The sequence below is a fragment of the Dicentrarchus labrax genome, unplaced genomic scaffold, assembly GCF_905237075.1.
Source record: "Dicentrarchus labrax unplaced genomic scaffold, dlabrax2021, whole genome shotgun sequence".
Taxonomy (NCBI): domain Eukaryota; kingdom Metazoa; phylum Chordata; class Actinopteri; family Moronidae; genus Dicentrarchus; species Dicentrarchus labrax.
In genome coordinates, this window is record NW_026136714.1 from 20,159,089 (window position 1) to 20,182,176 (window position 23,088).

The following is a 23,088-nucleotide window of genomic DNA, read 5'->3' on the forward strand; positions in this document are numbered from 1 at the left end:
TTTAAAAAATAATATCAAACTTTATTTTAGAGAAAGTCTCAACAATAGTTTTCACATACTTAAATCAACATTTCACTGAACAAGTTTTGATTAAAACAGCTCTAAAATTGTATCATAAAAGATAAACACAGATTGTCAAAGTGAAATGTTCCACAAGCGCCTCACAGTCTTATGATAAAAACAAAAACAAAACAAACAAACAACAGGATTGATTTCATTGTCACTGTCAAGGCAAAATCTTTTTCTCATTAGGAATAATAAAGAAAAGGAAAGAGTTTTTTACACCACCACAAAAGAAACACATACAGAACTGTATATTTAGCCACTTATACTTACACTATGATTCACTGGCATGACGGCTCATAAAATAAATCATCATAATTCAGATGAAGTGATGATTCTTCAGTGATCTTACGGGTTTGATTTTCTCAAACTATTTTGATCTTCTACAGTACAACATGGGCTCTGAGCAGAAATGGAAGGGGTTCAGGCTTCTTCAGCTCTCAGTTTAGAGTCGGTCTGTCTTGATCTTCAGCCATCTTTTCCCTTTTTTTCACTCCTCTTTACACCTGCAAAAAGGAAGTGCAGAGATAAGTGAGTGCAAGGTTGAAACTTTTAAAGTGAAACATGTTGGGAATCATTTCCACAATATTGTAAGAAAAAAAAGGAGCAAGGGAGCTTTTGAAAGCTCAGGCGAAAAAGGGGAAAATACAAGCTTTTTTTACTTACTTGACTTATTGCTGTCTCGGGTTTCTCTTGTCCAGAGCAGCAATGTGATTTCTCACCCATTCTTCATCGTCGGGGTGGGGGAGACACAGTTTTCTTCCAGCCTTTGTTATGAACCTGAAAAAGATGATGAGAAACACAGAAGTGAGATTAAGCTGCAGACTACAGAGGTGAAAAAATCCACTTTCATTAACCTGACTGCAAATTAGGATGCTGCAAAAATAAAATGAACCAGCTCCTGTAACCATTCAGCAAAGGACCTGAGAAAATAACTTTCTTTTGCCTGATTTATATATGTCAAGAATTTACACTTACGTGGTAGCACTGATATCGCAGCCTTTCCCAGCCTCCTGAATTTTGTAGTTTACGATGACTTTGATGGGCAAATGCTTACTGACGACACTCAGACAGCAGTCCACCGCCATCTCACCTGCAGGAGGATGAAGAAAAAAAGTTATTAGTATGGGTAAAAAAAATATCCTAAAATGTAGAATGGGTTAGACAGGTAGATTTATCAATGAAACCTAAAAAGCTGAAATGCCCAGCAGGTGAAAAGGTCACTTCCTGACTGAGCTTAGATTTCAAATGTGGTTTGGTTTTGACTGTTTCAGTCTGGAAGATCACATGCACCTTGCACCTGTACTGAAATAATTCTGAAATATGAATCTGTTTGACTGCAATGAATAGTAGTATGTCTTACCTGATGCAAACCCAACACAGAAGACACCCAGCAATAGCAGAGCTGCAACTCGAGAGGCCATGTCTCTGTTTCGTAGGTGTGAGCTCTGGCTTCAGAGAGTCTGTTGCAGTCAGGTGTGTTAAGGTGTTGCAGTGAGGTGAAGAGCATGCGTGTGTATTTATGGCTGAAGAAGAGAAAGTAAAAGTGTGATCTGTGCTCATTGACTGGAAATCAGGGAAAGTTGGCACCAGACTCACACGTGCCTGGTCACTTACCTCTTCACTCCTCCTCTCTCTTTTAGTCCTTGCCAAAATCCTCCTGTATGCTTTTTCTGATGTTTCTCTTAAGCAGATCTTTATCCTGGCGTTTGTCTGACAGATACCTTCCCTCCGTGCTTCATACAGTCTATACAATGAGACAGTCCATTCATTAGCACAAGCACGAATCAACAAATACTGCATTTTTTTTTCTACTGTGCATTAGCTACCAATATTTTGTGCCAACATTCAAAATCTTTATATTTCCATTTTTTTTTCAAACCATTAAAAGACTCTGTTTCCCTCAAAAGTGTCTTGTTGTCAGTGAGAATGATTGATGCCACTTGGTGCCCATGCTATATAATAACCTGCTAGTGCAAAATAAAAAGTAAAGCACATTGATTTCTTATTTACTCTACGAGTGGCAGTGACAAGTAGCCTAATGGGTGCAAGTAGTGCATAATATGGAATCTGTAGCAGTTGATAACAATCTAAATACAATACGGGTGACAGATTAAAGGAGAACCGTCAATCAATTAGTGGAGAAACATAACGGATGCAGATGCTTTCACACAGGGCCACTGCATGGTACAATGAAATAGTTAACATCATGCTCTGTGTGGTATTTATAAAGTGCTGAGCAGGCACAGTTGATACGATAGCAAGGTTGCAGTGCATAAACCCCTCATTCTGAAGATGAATGCAAATTTGAGAGTTCAGTGGTGCAAAGACCATAGACTCTGGTCTACAGAGATCTGGACCAAAGTGATGTGGTCAGATGAGTCAGCCATCATCACATTCTCAACAACTGGGCGAATGCATGTGTGGACACCAAGAGAATGGTATAGTCCCGAATGCTTGACCCCACTGTGAGGAGATCCAGTGGCTCTGTTATGCTTTGAGCGGACATTGTTCTGAGTGATCACCTTTATCATCAGGAGAGGAATAAATTCACAAGGAAGGAAGTGGAAGGTTGTTCGTACCGTAAACCAAGATATCTATCTTAAATTTTATCAATCTTTCCCAGAAGAATCCTACATTTCACAGGATGATATCAATGTGGTGACAGTTGGGTTTGGGGATTTTTCTTGTATACAGACACATCTCACAAGTCTGTGTGAAGGGGGTGTGTGTGTCAGAATTTCGCATGTGTGTGCATGCATCTAAGTGTTAGATTACAATCTGTGAGTGTGGGAGTAGTTGAGCAACAGGAGACAAACTTTTCCCGCCAGAAGCATAGATTTTGCCAAGACTTATGCAAGCATTATTTAACAACGTTTGAGGCAGGACATGTGAGGATAAACTTATTTCAGAAAATTCTGTCTTTCCATTGTTTCTAGAAACAAAATGCGGTGGTCCAAGATAAATTCATAGCCTAATTGTTTGATATTTTGGGAAATATATGGGTTCTTAGGGAGCCTAAAGAGAGAAGATCGATATCAATCTCATGTTTGTGCTTTAAAGCAGCTATAATCACTATCTTAATAATACTAATGCATCAGTGACTGTGTTATATGAAAGGCAGAATCACCCAACTCTACACTTTCACTCTTCCAGCTTTATAGCATATTTTACCAACAAACAGAAAATACTGGATTTACAGGATAAAAGTCCCCAAGCAGTGTAAAAAAACTCTCACTACTGAGTGCCATGTCCCTTTCTTCAATATTTTTAGTTGGGTTTGGACCATTTAAAGGTCCAGTGTGTAACATTTAGGAGGATCTACTGGTAGAAATGGAATGTAATACTAATAGGTATGTTTTCATTGCTGTATAATCATCTAAATATTGGAATCATTGTGTTTTCGTTTCCTTAGAATGAGCCTTTTTTATGTACACATGAGTCCTGCATGTTCAACCGCCATGTTTAAACAGTAGCCCAGAGACACCCAACACTGGCTGTAGATTGGGCCTTTTGCAAGTTCCGCAGCCACCATAGTTTATCCTACACACTTCACACACATCAAATACAGACACGAGCGGTTTTCAGTTAGCTGCAATCTGAAACTTCACCACTAGATGCCACTAAATGCTACACACTGGTGGTCCGTTACAGTAAAAAAAAATGCCATTTTATGTCATTTTCTTCGCCATTAATTTTCTATGATCAGTTATGTTTGGTAGGCTAATGGTCATGTTATGTTGTTGGTTATAATGGTCACATTATGTTCATGGGGAAGCTGAATTTAAAAGAGAAGGAGAAATAGAGAAATGACTCACAAACTACGCTTGACTCAAAGAACGATATAGTTAGCTCAGCAACATATTGCAATCATTTATCTGGAAAAATTAGTGGTGAAGAAGTAAACAACAGAAAAAAAGTCCCTCTAACCACTAGAGGTTTCTATTGTAAATACTGCTGAGACGTTAACTTGCACATCCTAGTAAAACGGCAATCAAGCAATAATTATAAAAAGGCTCTGTCTGGCTGAAATGTTGACGCCATCCATGTGGTAAAATCAGGACAGAAATATTTAGAGATATTATATTACAAAACTAACCCTTTGCCAGATATGAATATCGTTAAAACAATACTTCTAAAACTGGATTGCATGACAGAGTTAAGTACTTTAAAACATCCTTCATCCTGCTGATACAAATATCTAGATACAAATTTAGTCCAGACACTGCCACAGGGGTGCAATCAGATGCTACCTGAACAGTCAGTTATGTAAACATACTACATGAGGCAATGCGATTGTAGACTTATTGTAGATGGAGGGTAGCGGTGTGAAACTTGATGCGTCAGAGTGAAACTAAGTGAATGTTTGGATCAAAGCAGGTTCAATAACTTAAACTTTCTTTGCAGGAGCATGGAAAGATTAAAATGACCAATTATCATAATCCTTCAGGAGAGTGAACGCAGTGGATTTGTTGTGTTTCCACTGAATCTTCACTACCCAAATCCCAAATGAATTCATTCCCATAAATCTCCATATGTATATCACAAACCACCATCTTACTTTTCTGTGACAAAGAGAAATGTGGTAAACTACCTGCCCCTCGACTGAGATATCAAACCTGAGATCAATTCTGTGGAAGGAATGAAGGTTAAGATAGACAGATTGGTACATATTTATATAAGTCAGCCCCAAAAAAGCCTTAAAAGGTCCACTGGGCAATGTAAAAACTCTAATTATTGGGCATTTTAGCCATACTAGTGCCTGGGCTCTCAGGATGGTAATGTCCGTCCGTCCACCACTTTTTATCTCAACAACTATTTGGTGGATAACCATGAAATTTTGTAAAGACGTTCATGATCCCCATATGATTAGTCCTACTGCCTATAGTGCCCCCCTAAGTTTTCCTCTAGTGTCACCATGAAAGTGAAATTTTTGAATGTCAAAGGAAGGCCCATTGCTAAGAAAATATGGTTGCAACCTAGCATCACACTAAATCAAATAATACACAAGCAGGTCCACTGTGAACTTTTCCCATCTAGGTGAGGCACAACATGACACTGACTTTAGCTGGGCCTAAGCTTCGGAACAATGGCATGGCACCACTATATGCTAAAGATCCAGCTAGTTGCTAACTTTGTCTGTATGTTGTTTGCTGGGCAGGTAGCATACAGTGGGTTTATCAGCACTTGTTTGCTGAAATAGGTGCCTGCTGATGGCAGAAACAGGGCCGATAAGAGCACAAATGCTCAACCTCAGTAAAGTGCAGTAAAACCAAAAAATAAGTCAAGAGGATGAAAAGCTGCATACAGCTGCACTGGTGGATGATAAGCCTGTGTGAATTTATCTATCCCTTGCACAGTTTCTGTAGTCATTGAGTTCATTGTTAATTAAATATATTAAATATATTCTACAAAAAGAGACTTTCATGTCTTAATACAACAATGTATACACGATATTCTTTACTGTGGCCTGATCCATGGATGCATTAGCTCCTCACAACCACATCCTGTGCTGGCACAACAAACCCTCCCTGAAAACATTTCTCACACTGTGGAAAAGGCAGAAATGTGAGCAAACAAGTCTGGGGAACCACGTGATTTTCAGGAAAGCAGGGACAGAACTCATGTTAAGGTTAATAACTACTTTAAGTGCCCGTACAATAGGTCTAAAAAAAGGGAGGAAGAAATTTGTCCTGTGTAGACACGGGAACAAACCCCCAAGGCTGTTATACATACCAGCTCAACCATTTGAAAAGAAATCAAAACTCAGCTTAGAGGATTTTAAACAGCCCTTTTGCAGGGTTGAAAGCATGATAAAGTGAAACTGTAACTGCATTCATGCCTGTGTTTGTATGCACAGACAATTGATTTATATGTGTTTTAGTGTTGTCTAACAGCTGCACTGCTGGCAGCCAAGCAAGCCTGCAGAACTGATGAATGTGCAGAAAAGACAGAATTGGTACAATCGGCAATACATAATGACCTGATGCTCTTGGACAGTATTTTCTTGTATCAGTCAATTTTCAGCCCTTCATCACAGGTTGCACTATTCTGTTATTTATCTCACAGCTCCTGAGATTTACCTTCCAGCCCATTCTGGGGTTTCTAACCCCAACTGTGAACCACTGTTCTTGGATGCCAGTGCTGCAAGGTCAGAGGTTAGGTTTGTGGACCCGTTAGGTACACAAACTTCAAGATTGCTAAAGGGAAGTTGCTTGATTTCATTTGGGTTAAGAGTATTTATCCATTCTCATGTAACCGAAAAATGTTGGATGACAAGATTGATACCACTGGCCAGGACACCGACTGAAAGCTGCAGAGAACAGCTAGCCTAGTTCTGTCCAAAGGTGAAAAGAAAATCTATCAGCACCTCTAAAGCCTTTAACACGTCTTATCTCATTTGTATAATATATACAACACCGAAGTGTAAAAACAACAAGTTACAGTTTATGGTCGGGTTATGTGCCAAACTATGTCTTGGCCAGGAGCAGTTACAAAAAATCTATTTGTGGGTCCTACATACAGAATAAAAAGATATTGTTGTTATCTTTGGACTGACCCAGACGAGCTGGTTCCCCCTGTTTTTCAGTCTTTATGCTAAGCTAAGCTAACTATGTCCTGTGGTATCTATCTTCTCATCTAACTCTCAGCATGAAAGCAAGCATATTTGCATACATTTTAAACTGGTCCTTTGTATCAGTTAGCCTTTAATTGGAACAGTCAATGATTTATAAACTGGTATACAGGAACATCACTCTCATCTGGAATGTAGCAGACATTTTCAAGGACAGTGAAAGACACAAGAAGTTATGTTTACATGAAGACTGAACAGTGTGAACAGTGTACTTTTAGGATGAAGCAGGTGAGGCACACTCAGAATGAAAGTAGATAAAATCCAGTTATGTTATGCACCTGTGAAGCTCTCACACTAGCTTTGTCATTTGATCAAAATGGGACTGCCCAAAGTGGAGCCGGTGCCAAAGATGGGCTGCCAGATGATTCTAACGCAAACTATAAATATTTATATTTGATTTTATTTGAATTTTCTTTAGGTAAAATGCGCTTTAATAGGATCCCTAATCATTAATCATTTTTCATAATCTGAAGATGAAGGACTGTAACACTTTGCACAGGAAGTCATTCAATGTAACAATACAGTGCAATACAATACCCATGGCCCACCATTAAAGGACCAGTGTGTGGGCAGTGGCATCAAGCGGTGAAGTTTTCAATATTAACCATTTAAATACAGATCAGCCTTCCAAGCGTAACTACAATGGCCACAAAACTTGTGAAAAGCGTGAAAAAGCCCCTATCTACAGCCAGTGTTGTCCACTCAGGGCTACTGCTGAAACATGGCAGTTCAACATGGCGAATGGATAATCTTTCAAACCCAAGCTCACATCGACGGCCTTTATGTAATGCAAACAGGTTAATCACCATGTCATTAAAGTCCGCTCAATGGACCGCATAGCCAGTGCGTTTAGCCTGCCCTGTCCCATTGTACTTCAAAGAAAGGATTCAATCCTCTTCAGTGTACTGAAACAGGTTTCTGACTCTGCAGATGTAATGGGGGTTGTGATGGCTATTTGTGTTACTTTCAGTGTTTCTTCAGCTCTGAAGATTGTTCTCAGTCAGCATCCACAACAGTGACATTGCGGACGTTAGGCCTGCAAACTCCACACTGCTGTATATCACCATCAGCTCTCTGCAGATCCTTGGGTAATGTTCACATGCAATGTCCAGCTGCTTCTGCGGGAAAGTGTTCTTAAACAGCGGGAAGAGTTCAGGGTCAATAAGTTCGAAAGACACCAAGTGCCTGGCTTTCTCAAAGCGAGCCTATGACTGCTCAACCATTATGTCACAGCACTGTGCGGCTGGTGACACATTATTAAAGAGCCGCATCCTGTGGCGTTGCAGCGGCTGCAGCTGTGTCCGCATCTGGATGTGGCTGATCGTCATCTGTGGTCAGCAGTTCAGATATGGATCACGAAAAATGGCGCTGTCTCTGTACAGTGGATACTGCGCTGTGATTGGTCAAAGGTCACTGGCCTTGGGCTGAATGAATTTAGCCCAAATGGGTTCCTGTCACGACACCTGTCAATAAAAAGTGAATGGAAGCTTACGCTACTGTGCTTGGGCTGTAAAAATTAAGCCCATTCACAGGAAAAACCCAGGATTTATCATATATCCTGGATTTTTCTGTCACTGTTTGGTGCTGTTGCTGCTCTAGGTTCTACCAAAATTCAAAACAATATGTTCTAAGGTTTTTTATAATAGTTTTTCATCTTTACTTTAAAAGATAGAGAGGGCTTAGCCCTGTTAGCCCATATGTAACAGCCGTCCTTGGATATGACAATATTATTTTTTTTATATATGGAGGTCTTGTGATGACAGTTTGTCACATAGGTCTCCTTTTCTGATAAATGTTGCAGGCTCTTTTTCACTGGAAAGCGGATGAACTTTCTCTGATGTGTTGTGAAATGTGTGCATTAGTGAGTCACTACTATAGAGGAACTAAGTTCGTCACAGCGGTTAACCTACACTGTTGTTGTTGTCTGAGGAGGATCACAGGCACATTAAACTACGGTGGCGTTTTTCTGCTGCATTTGTTTTTATGTGTTTGTGTGTTTTTCGATTTGCATCATTCCTGTGTTTGCAGCGTTTTGCCGTTTGCGGCGCGTTTTCCCTTGTCGGCCACTGTATTAAACACATGCACAACATACATTTTTTGTTAGATAGATAGATAGATAGATACTTTATTTATCCTGAGGGATATTCAAGCATCCAGTAGCAGCATACAAACACACATATGCCACTGAACACACTCCTCTGCCTGGTGAAGGTGTTGTGCAGAGGGGTGTGGTTTATTATTGCCATGTGATTGATAAGTAACAGAAGTAATCTCCATAGAGTGCCATGCAAATGCCTTAAGTTTTGTTTTGTCTCACTGTTTACTGGTGTTGTACGCTTACAGTAAGCTTCATGTTTGGGCTTGTTTTAGAGGTTTGAAGTGCAGCCAATGGTGGTGTAGTTAACCAGAACATTATTGTTCTTTTTTTGTATAAGACAATTATCTCCAGGGTGGGAATTTTCCAACCACCACCTACATATTAGTCCATTGTAGCTGTATCGGGCAATGTTTCATGTCCCATCTTGATAATGTTTCCACCTGGCATCTTCTACTACTATTAAAAGCTACTGCATGTTTTTAGTTAACTAGGCCACCTATGGGGTTCTCCTCTTCAGCACTCAAAGAATTTCAGGAGAATTAACCTGTGCATGGAATGCATTTGTTTCTCAAATGTCTGCAAATTGATTATTTGGTGGTTTTAAGGGTTCAGCACACACTAGATCTTTCTTAGCCTTGGCGAGACCCTGTTTGTAGCCCAGTTCGATTTTAGGTTTATCTCAATCTCAAACACTTTGGACTTGGCAGTCAGCGCTTGTAGATGGTGAGACTACTCTTTCAGCAACTTTGGGAGGACCTGTTCTAGTGTAATAATGCCAATCAATAAACATTGATTGGGTTTTTCGTTTGCAAAATATTAAAATAATCCCGGTGGAAATTGGTGCATTCTGTGTCCCTATGGTACCTTTGTCCATCACTGCCTAGATGTCTGAAAACATTTTTACTTTTCAATCAAATCTCGCCCAGTTTTAACCTGTCTAGATGTCTTTTCACATGTAAATCATCAAAACTATGTATGCCGGGATCTGCCTGTTAAGAAATATGAAAGTGGCAAGTGAATGTGAACTGTGGCTGGTTGACAGAGGATGTGGTTTCTGGGTTTTGTTGCCCACTGTATTAATGTGTAACCTTTTTTTGCTATAAATATGCCTAACCTTAACCCTGTTTCGATACTATATTTTTCATGCATAGGAAGTGAGAAAGCACAACTGAATGCAGACTTTACGTCTTTGTTCCTGACAGGATGTCTGACATGCACGGACATCTTTGACTATTGAGTAATAATAATCACTAGCTGAGGTTGTTGTGGTTTGTGGTTTATGTTACTCATAGCACACTAAACCACCCAGACAGTGGCGCTGATTTAATCTATGTTCTCATGTTCAAATGAGAACTGCTGTCACCTAGTGCCTCATACTTGATATTACAATGTGTAATTATTGAGAGTGAATCCCAGTGCCCCCTTCTTGTGAAGATACTCCAGAACCAATGTTTTGGCCAGCTTATGGCTCTCGTAAGTCCAAATGCAATGCAAATATTTATTGAAACCTTATCTTATTTCATTTGCAAACAGATTGTGGAGAGTTTTATAGAATTTATCAAGTAAATGATTAAAAATATTTTTTGTGTTTTTCAAAGCTGAGTAAACCAACATGGGCATCTACCCTTTAAATAAAATTCAAATGGTAAAATTACTTGTGTTGTTAACTAAGATCTGCCTTATAAATGCACTCATAAACGCACATTGTGACAGAGCTGACCTCCCTCCTACAGATTCCTTAAAACTGCACCGTAACAAAACTCTGTTATACTGTCAGATGGTTCAACATGTTGTGAATATTGGACTGCTTTTCTCTACCTACTTTCACTTTGTATCCATTTTCATATAGTTTTCTGTGCAACATGATCACCATCTGTTTTATTGTTTTACTTTATTTTAAATAAAGAATGAAAGACAAAAATGTATAATTGTTTAGCACCCTTTGGGTATTTATACATATTTATACATATATTGCTCCTCAAGTAAGAATCAAACATTTTCACTTGTCATGGAAAGTTTTCCATTCAGCTTTTATTTGGTGAATTTGCATTATAAAACAGAAAAAGTAATGGAGAAAAGGACACACATTATAGGCCTACAAGTGGAAGACTGTGGTCCTTTCCCTTTTATGTCTTATTTAGGCAGAAATGTGTCATATTTGGTGCTCGTGTTCAATGTTTTTTTTCCATTTGTGTCTTCTTTTCCCCTAAAATTACCTCTTCAAAATAAAGATTATATAGAATAATAATAAAAAAGTAGCAATGAAAAAAACACATAAAAAGGCAAGCCAAAAACAAAAACCAAACAAACAAACAAACAAATATCTATAATGGTGATGGCAACCTGTACACTTACACATCACATTCATCTTCTTCTCAGTTAACACAATCTCACTGAGCCTGAGAAATACGCAACCAAGTACAGGCTCTGTGAACACAAACTGGAAATCAAGAAAGAAAGACTCACGGCAACCAAATAAAAAGAGAACATGTAAAACAACTGATAAAATATAATAGGAGAAGGAGACAGGGCATATCTTGCTGCCCAGTATGTTTTAACATACTACAACCAGCACACACACACACACACACACACACACACACACAAACACACTTGTTTTATTTGATTTTTTTTGGGTCTATTTTTCCTTTTTTTTCTACTTTAAGTATTTTTATGAAGAGTACAAACAACAAAACAAATGTTATTCTAGCACATTAAATAATTAATTATAATATAATTAATAATTAATTAATAATATAGTAAAACACAACATTAACTCACATTTGCTGCAAGAAGAAAAAGGCGATATATTTTAACACAGTATGTTGGTTTATCCTTAAAGAGAGAATATTCAATTGATGCTTCCCTCAAATCTATTTAATGTAGTGCCTTCTTCCATTCATCCAACAGATGTCAGGTTTGTCTTTCAGATGTGGCCTCTGTTGGGGCTGAGAGGAGGATGCTGTTTGGAGGAAAATCAGCGCCGGGACTTGGCTGGGACGAGCTTGGTTTATTTAAATGTTTAGGAAAAATGGCTCCCAGAATGAAGGAGAGGAAGCACTGACCACTTTTGGAGTAAAGCATCGTTTGTAACATATGGATATACTCGGAGTGCCCCACGTATCTGAAACATTGGGGGTTATCATCGACGTTGCAGCCGAAGGATTTGGTAGGACTGGTAAGTGGATGGCGGACAACAGTGGTCTCTGGAGCGGCTAGCTAGCACTGCGCTGCTAGCCGCCTAGCATGCGAGTTAGCTAGCACAGACAGGAATGTGCATCTGGGCTCGCGTTGACGTTAGTTTCCAACTACAGCAACGTTAAAGCCAATGTTAGCATGTCAACTGTAACGTCCAGAAAGACAGTAATTACATATCTAGTCTTAATATTGAAACACAAACCAGCTTCTTTATTTGCAGTGTGTTTATTGAAGGCCAGCGTCACTGTTTAGCTTTGACAGTTGTCGTTCAGATGCTGCGATGCTAGTGCAGTCAGCTGGTCGTTAGCTTAGCTGACGGTGGTGTTGTAAGCTAAGATAGCTGGCTGCATTTCGGCTGTACACTACAGGTCTGATACCGTGTTGTGTTTTCAATGAGCGTCCTTACATTGTGGTGCTTGACGGAATTCAACGAATTACAGTCCCTGGAAAACCACATGAGGGACGCAGACACGCGTAAGTGGACCGTCAGGGGCAAAGCTCCAGTTTGTGGCGTTGGCCAGATTTAATACTCAGCGTTATGATATGGGTGGCTGAGCAGGGTTGCGCTGTAACGTTATGACTGTCCACTAATCGCCATGGTCTGCTGGTAATAAAATCGAAATGACTGGCATATTTACTGCGATTACATCGGCCTCATTGCGCCTGATGTGCAACCTAAAGTCACCTGTGTGCGGCCACTGGCCAGTGCATTGTCCCTGATTTACATGGCTGCCTGCCTGGCTGCCTGTACAGTCACCTAACTACCCCAGTCTGGCTTGCAGTCTGGGGCCAAATGTGTATTATGGATTATGGTGCAACTAATGTTATTACAAACTTGTGTCGTGCTCTTGCAGTGTTTACAGTGTCAGTGGCAGAGCTACCCTCGAGATAGACACAGATCACATGATTAAAAATGGTTTTACTTCTGCAGATGTATTCCGGGCACTGTAGAAAGACGCTGCGTGTGTCAGAGTAAATGCTGTTTCCACCTTGGTAGACATTATAATCAGTGAGATGCGTTTTATATTCAGTATCAGGTTATTTAATTGGGTCTGAGATTCTCGACTGCTACACTGGCTGTGAGTTACATCTTAATCCTTTCCAATTACATACCTGTTTCCCTTTATAATTCACACTGGCATCGTTAATTTACATCCTATTCAGTCACTTGATAGTAACGTAATAGATGTTACATGCAGCTCAATTGTTTATCCTGGTTGTCTCATCTTTTTATAGCATCAACTGCCGAAAACAACATCACTCACTCATAGCTCTTTGTCACAGGTGACCTTCTGACCCACACAGACACAGTATTAATTTGTATAATAAATTGCTTCTAACAAGTTTTAAAACACGGCCTTAAAATCACCTTTAACAGCAGAAACTGAATATTAGGAGCTTGACCAAATTGGTATTTACTGCAGGGCTGCTGCATTGGAAGAACCCCATGATGTTTTGTCTGCCCCAAAGAATGAAAGTCAGGGTTTCAGCCTGCAAATGCAAGTAATTAAAACAACATAATGACGATACACAACGGGCATATGTAAGGAAACATTACTCTAGAAAGTCATTATTTTACAAAAAGGGACATTTTTTGACATTGGCCATTAAAAGCCACGTTTGGCAGGCAATTCAAATTTGTATTTGTATTTCTATTTAGAAGCCATTGGTTTGTCCAACCTGAATTGTAGCTAAAGGGAGTTAAGCTGTTGGATTGGACGGATGAAAAAAAACTGAAGCCACTTTGATGTTCAACTCGTCTGGGATTCTAAAGTTGTTGTATTCACTCCATTTTTAGTATTTACCATATTAAATAATAATTAGGCACGTCGCCAGCACCATAACTTCATTGAAAAGCAGGGCGTAAATGGACTGAGAAATGATAACCATAATACTGTTACAGCATTGAATGTAGCTGCAGTAAGTCTGTTTACGATGTCAACCACCTTTTTGAAGATAACTGATCATCATTTTAATTTCCTAATCTAATTTAAAAATCAGATTAATTAAAGTAACTGTTGACGTGTGGACTGCACCTGCTTCTGCAGCATTTACAGAGAAATTGAGTTACTTTTTGCATACAGGGCCCTGTGTGTTTGTACTGTGAGCAGCAGGAGGCTCTGATTTTATGTACTTGTGTTCCTTCAACGTCATATTTTTTTTATGGGAAAAGTTAAGCTAGCAAATATGCTAATAAATTGCAGTTAATTCAGAAATGCTACTTACACAGTGAGTTGATTGAATATCTTTCGGTTTTAAACTGTTGGCAGGACTAAATAAGCAATTTGAAGACGCCATCTTGGTCTCTGGGAAATTGTTATTCAAATATTAAAATAAATGTTAGTTGCAGCCAAAAATAAATCAATAAAATGTTCTGCAATAATTAGGCAGATTACTCCATTGACAACAAGAATGGATGTCACCACTTGACATGCTTTCAAATTACAAAAGCCATAAATAAGCGTGAAACTAAATCACATTTGTGGGCAAAAACTCAAAAGCATAGGCCTTTAATTTTTCCTCACCGCTAATAACTGAAATGTTTCACTTTAACCAACTTTGCTCTGTTGTCAAGCTTGTTCAAACAGTGAGTTGCAGCCCTCAGCCTTAGAATAAAATAGACCTCTTGACACATGTTGGTCACAGTGGAAACAAGTTTTACTTTACGTTATACTGATCAAATTACACCTCAATATTTAAAATATAACTGAACATCAAACCTAAAGCTGTGTAACTCCTTTTAATTGTAGACATGATACATGATACTGTCAACTGCTAATAGCAGATCTTGAATGCCAAGTGATGTAATTGCCTGTGGTACTAAAGGACATAATGGCACATATTGATACAGACTGTGTCTGTGACACTTAACCTGTACATAAAGAATGGCCTCTTCACTTTGTTAGTCACAGAGGACTGTGGATATGGTGTGGACGTGGTCTCAGAGAAGCAATAATGTCACATGAAAATTCTCATTAACTACTGGACAAAATAATGTTGACAACAAAATCAAATATGTTTACCTCCAACTAGTTGTTGAAAGCCAAATAGTCAACCCTCTACTGTGTTATTATTTATTTACTGAGATTACTCAAAATCTTGTGAATAGTTGGTGTGACGAAGTAAAGTTATAACTGTAGCCTCAGGGCTTTCCTTTCTTTTGTTCGTTTAAGATAAACGTTATTTATTGATTTAGCATGTACAATGTAATATGGTGAACAAAGGAAAGGACTCATTTTTACATTTCTATCCCCACCTCGGTCCCACACAACATTTCTGCAAGTACAATACAATAAATAATAATATAAATGATTATAACAAAACAGAAATGAAAAAAGGAAAATTATACTCAGCACTTCCTTCTTGACATATTATTTAAGTCCATAATAAAGCCCCCCTCTTTAGCACGAAGTAATAAGTAAGTTGTGCAATAGTGGAGACAATAGACAAACCCCTGTGTCCCAGGGTCTTCCTTTCTTCTGCTTTGATCCCACTGTGCTTTCAGTGCTCGCAGACATCAAAACTGTAACATGACTATCAGTCATTTGACTGGGGTTTCTCTCCAGGGCTAATTGTCCCTATATCTACATCTGTAGTTTTCTATATATGTATAGGTTGTTGCCAGAGCAGATACAGTAGTAGGTTCAGTGTGACTTGAGATAAATACACATAATTTTGATCTCATTGTTTGTGGTGTTTTGTTATGTTGTGATGAAAGTCTGAAATAACTGTGCTTGTATGAAATTTCCTCATGTTTACCAGCTGCTTCATATGACAATTAACTGTGATTAAACATCGCCATGGTTCTGTGATTTATTAAGTTAAGCAATATAATATGTCCTTGCTGACACTTCCAGTGTTGCCACAATCCAAAGCTGATAAATTATGCTTGTGAGTGAAGTTTGTGTTTTTGAAGACAAACATACACAGACAAATCAAAGATCTGAGATTATAGTTACAGTATAGTACAGCAATGTGTATTCTGTACTTTGTGAGGCACTTGTTTTTGATAAAGTGTAGGTAGATATCTACATTAAATTTCTAGCAATGCACCAAGTGAGCTTTCTCAAGCCATGTAAAATACATCACAAAGAAAGACACCGTTTGTGTTGGGTGCGTGTGTTGTTTCTCACTAAAGATGCCATGTCAGACACCAGACTTCAGTTGCAGTTTACCAGTTGTCATCTTTCTTGAGAAGAAGCAGTGTGCAGTCATAAAGCAGGAGAAGATATTTCTTAATTAGGCCCCAGGGAAATGGCTTGCACGTCATGAGAGCCAGCGTACTGTAGTGTACTGCATATGCTTTGTGTATGCATGCACACTGAATGTTTGTAACATGCATATATGTAAACATGCATCTAGTATTTTTGTGCTCATTTTTTGCACACGTTAGATATTGGATTGCAGTGTGTTAATCCATTAATCTTGGTAAAAGGATAAAGCTACTAAATTCTGTATTTTTTTTTTTTTTGTTAACAAAAACAACAATGATTTGATCTTACTAAAAAGTATTTCCTGTGTAGCTAAAGCCTGACAAGTTATGCCTCTGTGCCATAGAGCTTCATTTTTGTCCAAAAACCTATTCAACACATCAGTGAGGCACATATACAGATGGCGTATTCATGGGATTTGTTGACACCTGTGTTATCCTTTTAATTGATGTTTTATTTATTACATAATATAATATCTGCAGTAGTTCATAAATTACATATACAGCAGTTCATCCAAAAGCCTCAACCTTTGGAGGATATATTGTAGCATTTCCTACTTCATTTTCCTCAAAATTGTATGAATTAAAAGTCAAGTGTGTAACATTTAGAGGGATCTATATCTATAATATTCATAGGAATGTTTTCATTGGTGTAATACTAAGATTTGTTTAATTTTCGTTGAATGAGCTGTTTCGACCTACAGACAGAGTGGTTCCTCTTCTACCATGTTGAACCGCCATGTTTCTACAGTGACCTAGAACAGACAAACCAAACACCAGCTCCAGATAGGGACTTTTGTATTTTTTTTACACTACTTACAGTTCAGTTCTGATGGCTACAGTGCTTTAGCTTAGCAGTTAGAGATGGGCTCTCTCCCTCTCCTGCTCTCTGTTACTCAGTATGTCAGTTGTTTAGCCTGCCTCCTTTAGTGATAATGGTACAAGTAATAAACTACATTTATTGCATGTTCGAACTGGAGGTGTGGCTCCGCAGGCCACAACATGGAGACTAAATGTTAGCTGCTGTGATTATTCCGCCCCCCAGTCGCTCCTGTTATGATTTGGCGCTGTTGAATTATTTCCAAACAGGTCTTTTTAGATTGCTCAGTGTGCCAATCACTCTCTGCAGCCGAGTTGGCTGTGAACTTTCTGCCATCATTACCACAGAGTTAATGTGTGAAAATGATGTTGTGTGACTCTTGTCCATCATGCAGTTCATTCAGTCCAGTGGCCCAGGCCCATGCGAGAACTCGCAAGACAGACAGCTATGGTAGTGCTGAAACCAATTCTCACAATCGAATGTCTGTGTTTTTTTGCAGTTCTTTATATATTCAAATTTAGAATACTCACTGATAACGCTAACTACACCGCTAGTTGCCACTAAATCCTACACACTGGTCCTTTGAATGGAGTATAATTTGTGGTTGTTTGTGTCAGGCTTAGGCTCGGAGGATAGATCCTATATAAAACCAGAGTAATGTGTTATTTACTGTATGCTGGTAGTGGTGTTTTACTGGACAGATGGTAGAAGAGATATTTTCCCAGCTCTGTTTATCACTGTAATGTAATTGGCTGTGATTTTCACAGACTGCGTTCCACCCGGCACTGGATGGTAATAACTGTTGGGACTCTTGACAGTCCTAAATGTTTATGATCACATGTATGTTTTATGGTTATTAATGTTAATCAACAACAATTTTACTGCATTATTTATGAACATATTCCATTCTATTGTCAATTCCCTGCTTACTGAATGAAAACTAAAATTGTGAGGCATGATTAGCAGCTGTCAAGCTTGCATAATAAGTTTAGTTTTAGGCAGAGAAGAGCTGAAATCAGCTCAAATTGAGTGTTTCAAGTTACTCAGAACCCCTCAGGCTTTTATAACTCAACAGGTCTCTCTGGCTGCAGTTAAGCCTCTGGTACTGCTGATTTGTTCACTTTCCAGTGTATATTCAACCTTGCCTCTGGTGGTATGTTGAGTAGGAGATTGTATAGCTGGCTTCATTCAGTGTGGTGGATGATCTGCATCCCCCGCTGGCCTCATTTCCATATGGCCCAGTGTGCCCCTGCTGAAAAACCACACTTCAGTGTCTTCTTAGTGAACCACAAGACTCAGTGGTTCTCAGGATGTTCCACTACAGTCTCTTGGAAAGGGTTTCTGAACTTTTTTAGGGCTGTGACCCTGTTGTATTGGTGAATAAAATAAAGAAATTCTCCTAATCACAACAATTAAATAGCTGAATTTGAGTATGGCATTCTTACTCTGTAGGCCCCATTGCAATTTCCCTAAGCCCAAAGTAACCTCTTCAAATGGCTTGTTTTGTCCAATCAACCCAAAGACATTGAGTTTACAGTTTTGTAAAAGAAGCAAATCCTCTGAGTCGTGAGGATGTTTATCTTGATTAATGGAAACAAATAATCAAAATAGTTGCAGAGTAATTTTCATGCCATGTCATCGATTGTTCTGTTGTCAATAACATGGAGGGAGCTCAAAATAGAAAATTACGATACATTATCATGTGTTACATTCTTTACAAAACATTGCCTCTGACATCAATATGTAGTAAAGGGCACACATGTAAGGTTGAGTGACTGCTCTAGAGAAAACTTGTTTCATTCCCTATGTGGGTCTGAAGTCATAATAATGCAAAGTTAATGTGAACTCACTGAGCCTGAATGTACAGAATGATGGCTGAATCCCCATAAGATGAATTTTTAATAGTGTTCACTACTGTGAATTATGCATGCCCCCCCCCCTTTCAGGTCTAAATGGTATGTTCCGCTCGCCATGATGGCCATAGCCCCCCCACACCCCACCCTCCCCTCTTCTTCCTCCAAAGCTCTGTACACCCCACCCGGTGTCAGGGGGGGATCAGCTGTGCCAGTCCCGGCAGGCCACACACACAGTGCGCTGGTTGGCGAACAAAGCCCCTGGCACTGCCAATGAAGACAAGCCATGCCTCCGTGCTTAGCCTCTCCTCTTTTCACTCTGCCGTGAGAGGAAGGCATGACACCATTGTCGTCGGCTTATCAGAAAGACAACAGTTTTTGGAGGAAGAGGATATACTGTATGTAGTGGAATATTTTTGTGCTTTCTGCTGCTGATGAGTTGAGATGCTGGCGGAGCGCAGAGAGAACAGCAGGTAGGGAAAATCAGGAGCTGGGTGCTGAGCTTGTCTCCGCGGTGACCAGGGTTTGTTTACTGTTACAGACGAGCCTGACCTTGGTGGATGGAGTATAGCATGTTTATTGTTTATTACTGATGTAAAATCAATCATCTCAGTATCAGTGCCAGCCTAATTTACATGTGTACTTAACATTTAAGCAGTTTGGTGGATGCTTACATTCAGAGTGAGTGAGTGCAGTCGTGTACTAAGCTTGGATTACCATCATTACCACCACCGAGCAGTGAGGGATGCAACAGTCGAAGCTACTGTATGTGTAACATAATACGCTGATGTCTCTAGAGCCATCATGTGCTGGATAAAAAGCATAAAGCAAGGGCTTGCCAGGGCTACGTTTAACTTTGTAAAGATGTTGAATTTTTATTTGGTAGACATGATTCCTTTTGTGCAATGTCCTGTCTCATTGCTGATGTGAATCTTTGAATAAAGCATGCCTCAGTATATATTGAAACAGAATTAGTAGTATATTTCCTTCAGGGGTGTCACTGATGTTTTACATATAGTAGCAAATGTTTAAATTTAAGAGCACAAATTACAATTCAGTATTCTTTAAATTGAATTAACAGGCCCTGCTTAAACTAGCAGAGATTTTTTTTTCTTTTCTTGAAACTCACATATAAGGTTATTAAAGGGCTGCATTACAAACAACAAAGTGAATCGACTCAACCAAAAGCTGAGATGGAGAGGTAGGCACCTCTGATGGAACAGAAATAGAAGGAAGAAACATTACAAAGAACCCCTTCAGAAATAATGTAGAGAGCAGCCTGTCCCTCTTAAGACCACATTTTACCACCTTTTTCTAGGAGCTCACATTGTGTGAATAGTTTGCCTTGGAGTTATAGCTTACTATAGGGTAAAGGGATTGTACATACAGTAGGGACCACAGCGCATTTGTGGCTGATTCAACATGCATGTAAAAGGGCAAATATATAGAAATGTGTAATATTAATATATGTTGAAATCATATAATAAATCATATATAATATGAATATGTGATTATAGTTCCCCCTACTGGGGCTAGTATTTTGTAATTATATAATTTTCTTTTGTAAATATGATTGTTGACAGCCAGCAATTTATTTGTGGGACCCACTTGTTGTCATGGATACCATTCAGTGACAAAACCAACACATTACTGGAAAAATACTTGTAAGGCAGCAATAGTACTTATTTGAAAAGGGTGTACTTGATTGATTTTTGAGAAATAAATTAACTGTGTGTCTTTGGGTCACAATAGCTGCTGCACCACAACATTTCCAGTGGTAAATGCTTATCTGCCAAAACAGCTGCGAGGAAAAACACAGGTAGAATTTATTAACATTTGGATGGTGGCTGGTGGTAACAGCAACCATGTGATGATGACAACACAGGCAGCGTTTACTGAAGGCCTAAATAGATATCCAGCGAGGAGGCTGTTGACTCTGGTCCTGTCCGGACTTGCTTGGCATGAGATCATTTCCTGCCCTTCTGGCTCTTATTACGCTCATACAGGTCATGCATCAGCTGTTTATCAAAAACCTGCCACAGTAGTTAGAAGCTGCTCCTTTGAAACTTTGTCACTCGAAATCCACAATGCTTCAAGTTCTGTTTTGTTCGTTATGATTTTTAAAATGTCTCAAGGTGTCAGAAGATATTTTCTATTTCTTCTAGTGGCTTGTCAGCTAACAAAGAGAAGTATCTAACTGTGTTTGTGTGTGTGTCACTATGGCTTGCAGAGGAGACCGTTTATCACCCGTAGCAGCATTTGGCTGGAGATGGTGTGAATTCACCGCTTTGCCTACATAGCCTTTTACTTTCTTCAAATTTGCATTTTGTTTTACAAGTCTGGTTTCATCCAACTCCTGTCAACACAGTTTTTTTTCTTCTCTGTGGAGCTCCCCAGCTTCCACCTACCCCCGTAAACTGTCAGACAGGAGACATTTCTGTGATTACATCACTTTCTCCAGAGGAACAACCACACAAGCCTTTGAAGAGTTGGGCTTTTCCAGGGCACTGGCTGCCTTCATCTCCCAGGAGTTGGTGCTAACTCTGTGAGACGTTCATTGAAGCTGGCGTCCTCTTAAAGAGAATGATTTGAAAAAGACTGGAGGGCCAAGAAAGCAAGCTCAGTTCCCCACTGCATAGGAATCCACATTCCACTGATGCCATTGACTCTTTTTCTTTAGTTCAGTTGAGACAAGACATGGTTTGATTCTGTTTTTGCTTGAAATGGAATTGATTATGGCATTGGCTATAGCGTAGCATGACTAGGGATGCACACAGATTTTTTTTCTGTCTAGAAAGTATCATTAGCTTTAAGTTGGTAATCACTTCGTATGGTGATGGTGCTATAGGTTTCTAATCTCATCAAAGCTGCTATCTTAATCCTCCCCATTATGTCACTACTCCCTAAGGTTGATCAAGTATGCGGTGAGCTTTCTGCTTGCATATGTCAACTGCTGGACAAATTCACATAAGGGCAGACAGATGATTAACGGGCCAGCAAGGTTTAAACTTTCTTGGTTATATTAGGATATAACAAATTCTGTGTCACAGACAAAGCTGCTCAATGGCAGTGTTGGAGATAACAACAGCATAATGTGGAAGCTGTGCTAGGAATCTAAATTGCTTGTGCTCACAATTCTCAGTCCTTCTGAACGATTTCCAGCTTCCTCTAGGTAATCATTTTGGATCAACAGATAAAATAGCTTCATATCTGAGTGAAGTAAATGTTCTCTGTCTGCCAAGTGTGTGGGCATCTTGTTTGTCCTGGCTAGGTTTCCAGATCTGAAATAAGAAATTGTGTTAATTTAGAGACAGTCACTTGAATTAAAGCACTCCCTATATTCTGCTGATAATCCTGCTGTTATATCCATGTTTTAATGCAGAACCCCCCACAACATCAACCATCAGGTATTCATCATTCATATCATTATTTGTATAGGTCTGTATTACATACAATGTCTCGAAAGGTGCCCAAACCGTTTTAAGGAGGGAAGTAAAACCTGATAGTAAACTTGGTTAGCATCCAGACAGTGGAGACAAATGAGAACAGACAGGGATTTAATCATTTTTTTGTGTGTGTATTGTACTCATGTTTGTCCATTCATACTTAAATTTACAATAATACACATCTGAGACGAGACTAGACTGTCCAGCTACTGTCTAGCACGTATGCTATTTTAAGTCTTGAAACCTTTGTTTTCACACCAGACTGGATAAATAACAGCTACCATCTATTCTGAAACGAAGCTTCATCAAGCCATTCAAAAACAAAATGTGTGTTTAAAGTGAGGCTGTGTTCCTCCCTGAGATATTAATCAAGTAAAACTGGTCCAAGACAGTAATTTGATGATGTGTCCTAGGCCTAGATTCTGTGGCTTCATTGCTTACCAAATAGGTGGAGTGAGTTGTAATGCTGCATTTGTCTGCAGATCACTGCCTCTCCTTTTGTTGATTTTCCAGCTAAGCCTTATGCTGAGTCGTATGACATGTGTTTGCCCCAGTTTGTGGTCCCAGCCCTGCTGCGCTCCGGCTCTACCATTCTCTCTGCACTCTTGTCTGCCTCAGTGACTTTCTGTTACATAGGGCCCAATACAGCAGCGTTAACAGTCAGCATTGTTCAGAGATAAATGCTAGCTTTGATCTGGGGTAAGGCTACATTATAGCACAAAAGATAGGTGAGCTACTTAGGCATCAATACAGCTTAAAGGATCAT

General features: G+C 39.3%; 2 protein-coding genes across 2 annotated transcripts in view; one reads left to right on the forward strand and one right to left on the reverse strand.

Annotated features, from left to right (window-relative positions):
- Positions 1-1,586, reverse strand: LOC127376451 (C-C motif chemokine 19-like). Its single transcript, XM_051423363.1, has 4 exons — positions 1,427-1,586; positions 1,042-1,156; positions 730-843; positions 1-569 (listed from the first exon to the last, which is right to left on the reverse strand). The coding sequence occupies exons 1-3, from the start codon at positions 1,485-1,487 to the stop codon at positions 735-737; spliced, it is 285 nt and encodes a 94-aa protein (XP_051279323.1). The 5' UTR covers positions 1,488-1,586; the 3' UTR covers positions 1-569; positions 730-734.
- A 17,596-nt stretch (positions 1,587-19,182) lies between these two features.
- The window catches only part of wdfy3 (WD repeat and FYVE domain containing 3), an 85,922-nt gene continuing 82,016 nt past the window's right edge, over positions 19,183-23,088 (forward strand). Inside the window, exon 1 of the mRNA XM_051421803.1 lies at positions 19,183-19,349. Within this exon, the coding sequence (XP_051277763.1) occupies positions 19,321-19,349 (29 nt within the window). The 5' untranslated portion in view covers positions 19,183-19,320. The remainder of the gene's footprint in view (positions 19,350-23,088) is intronic.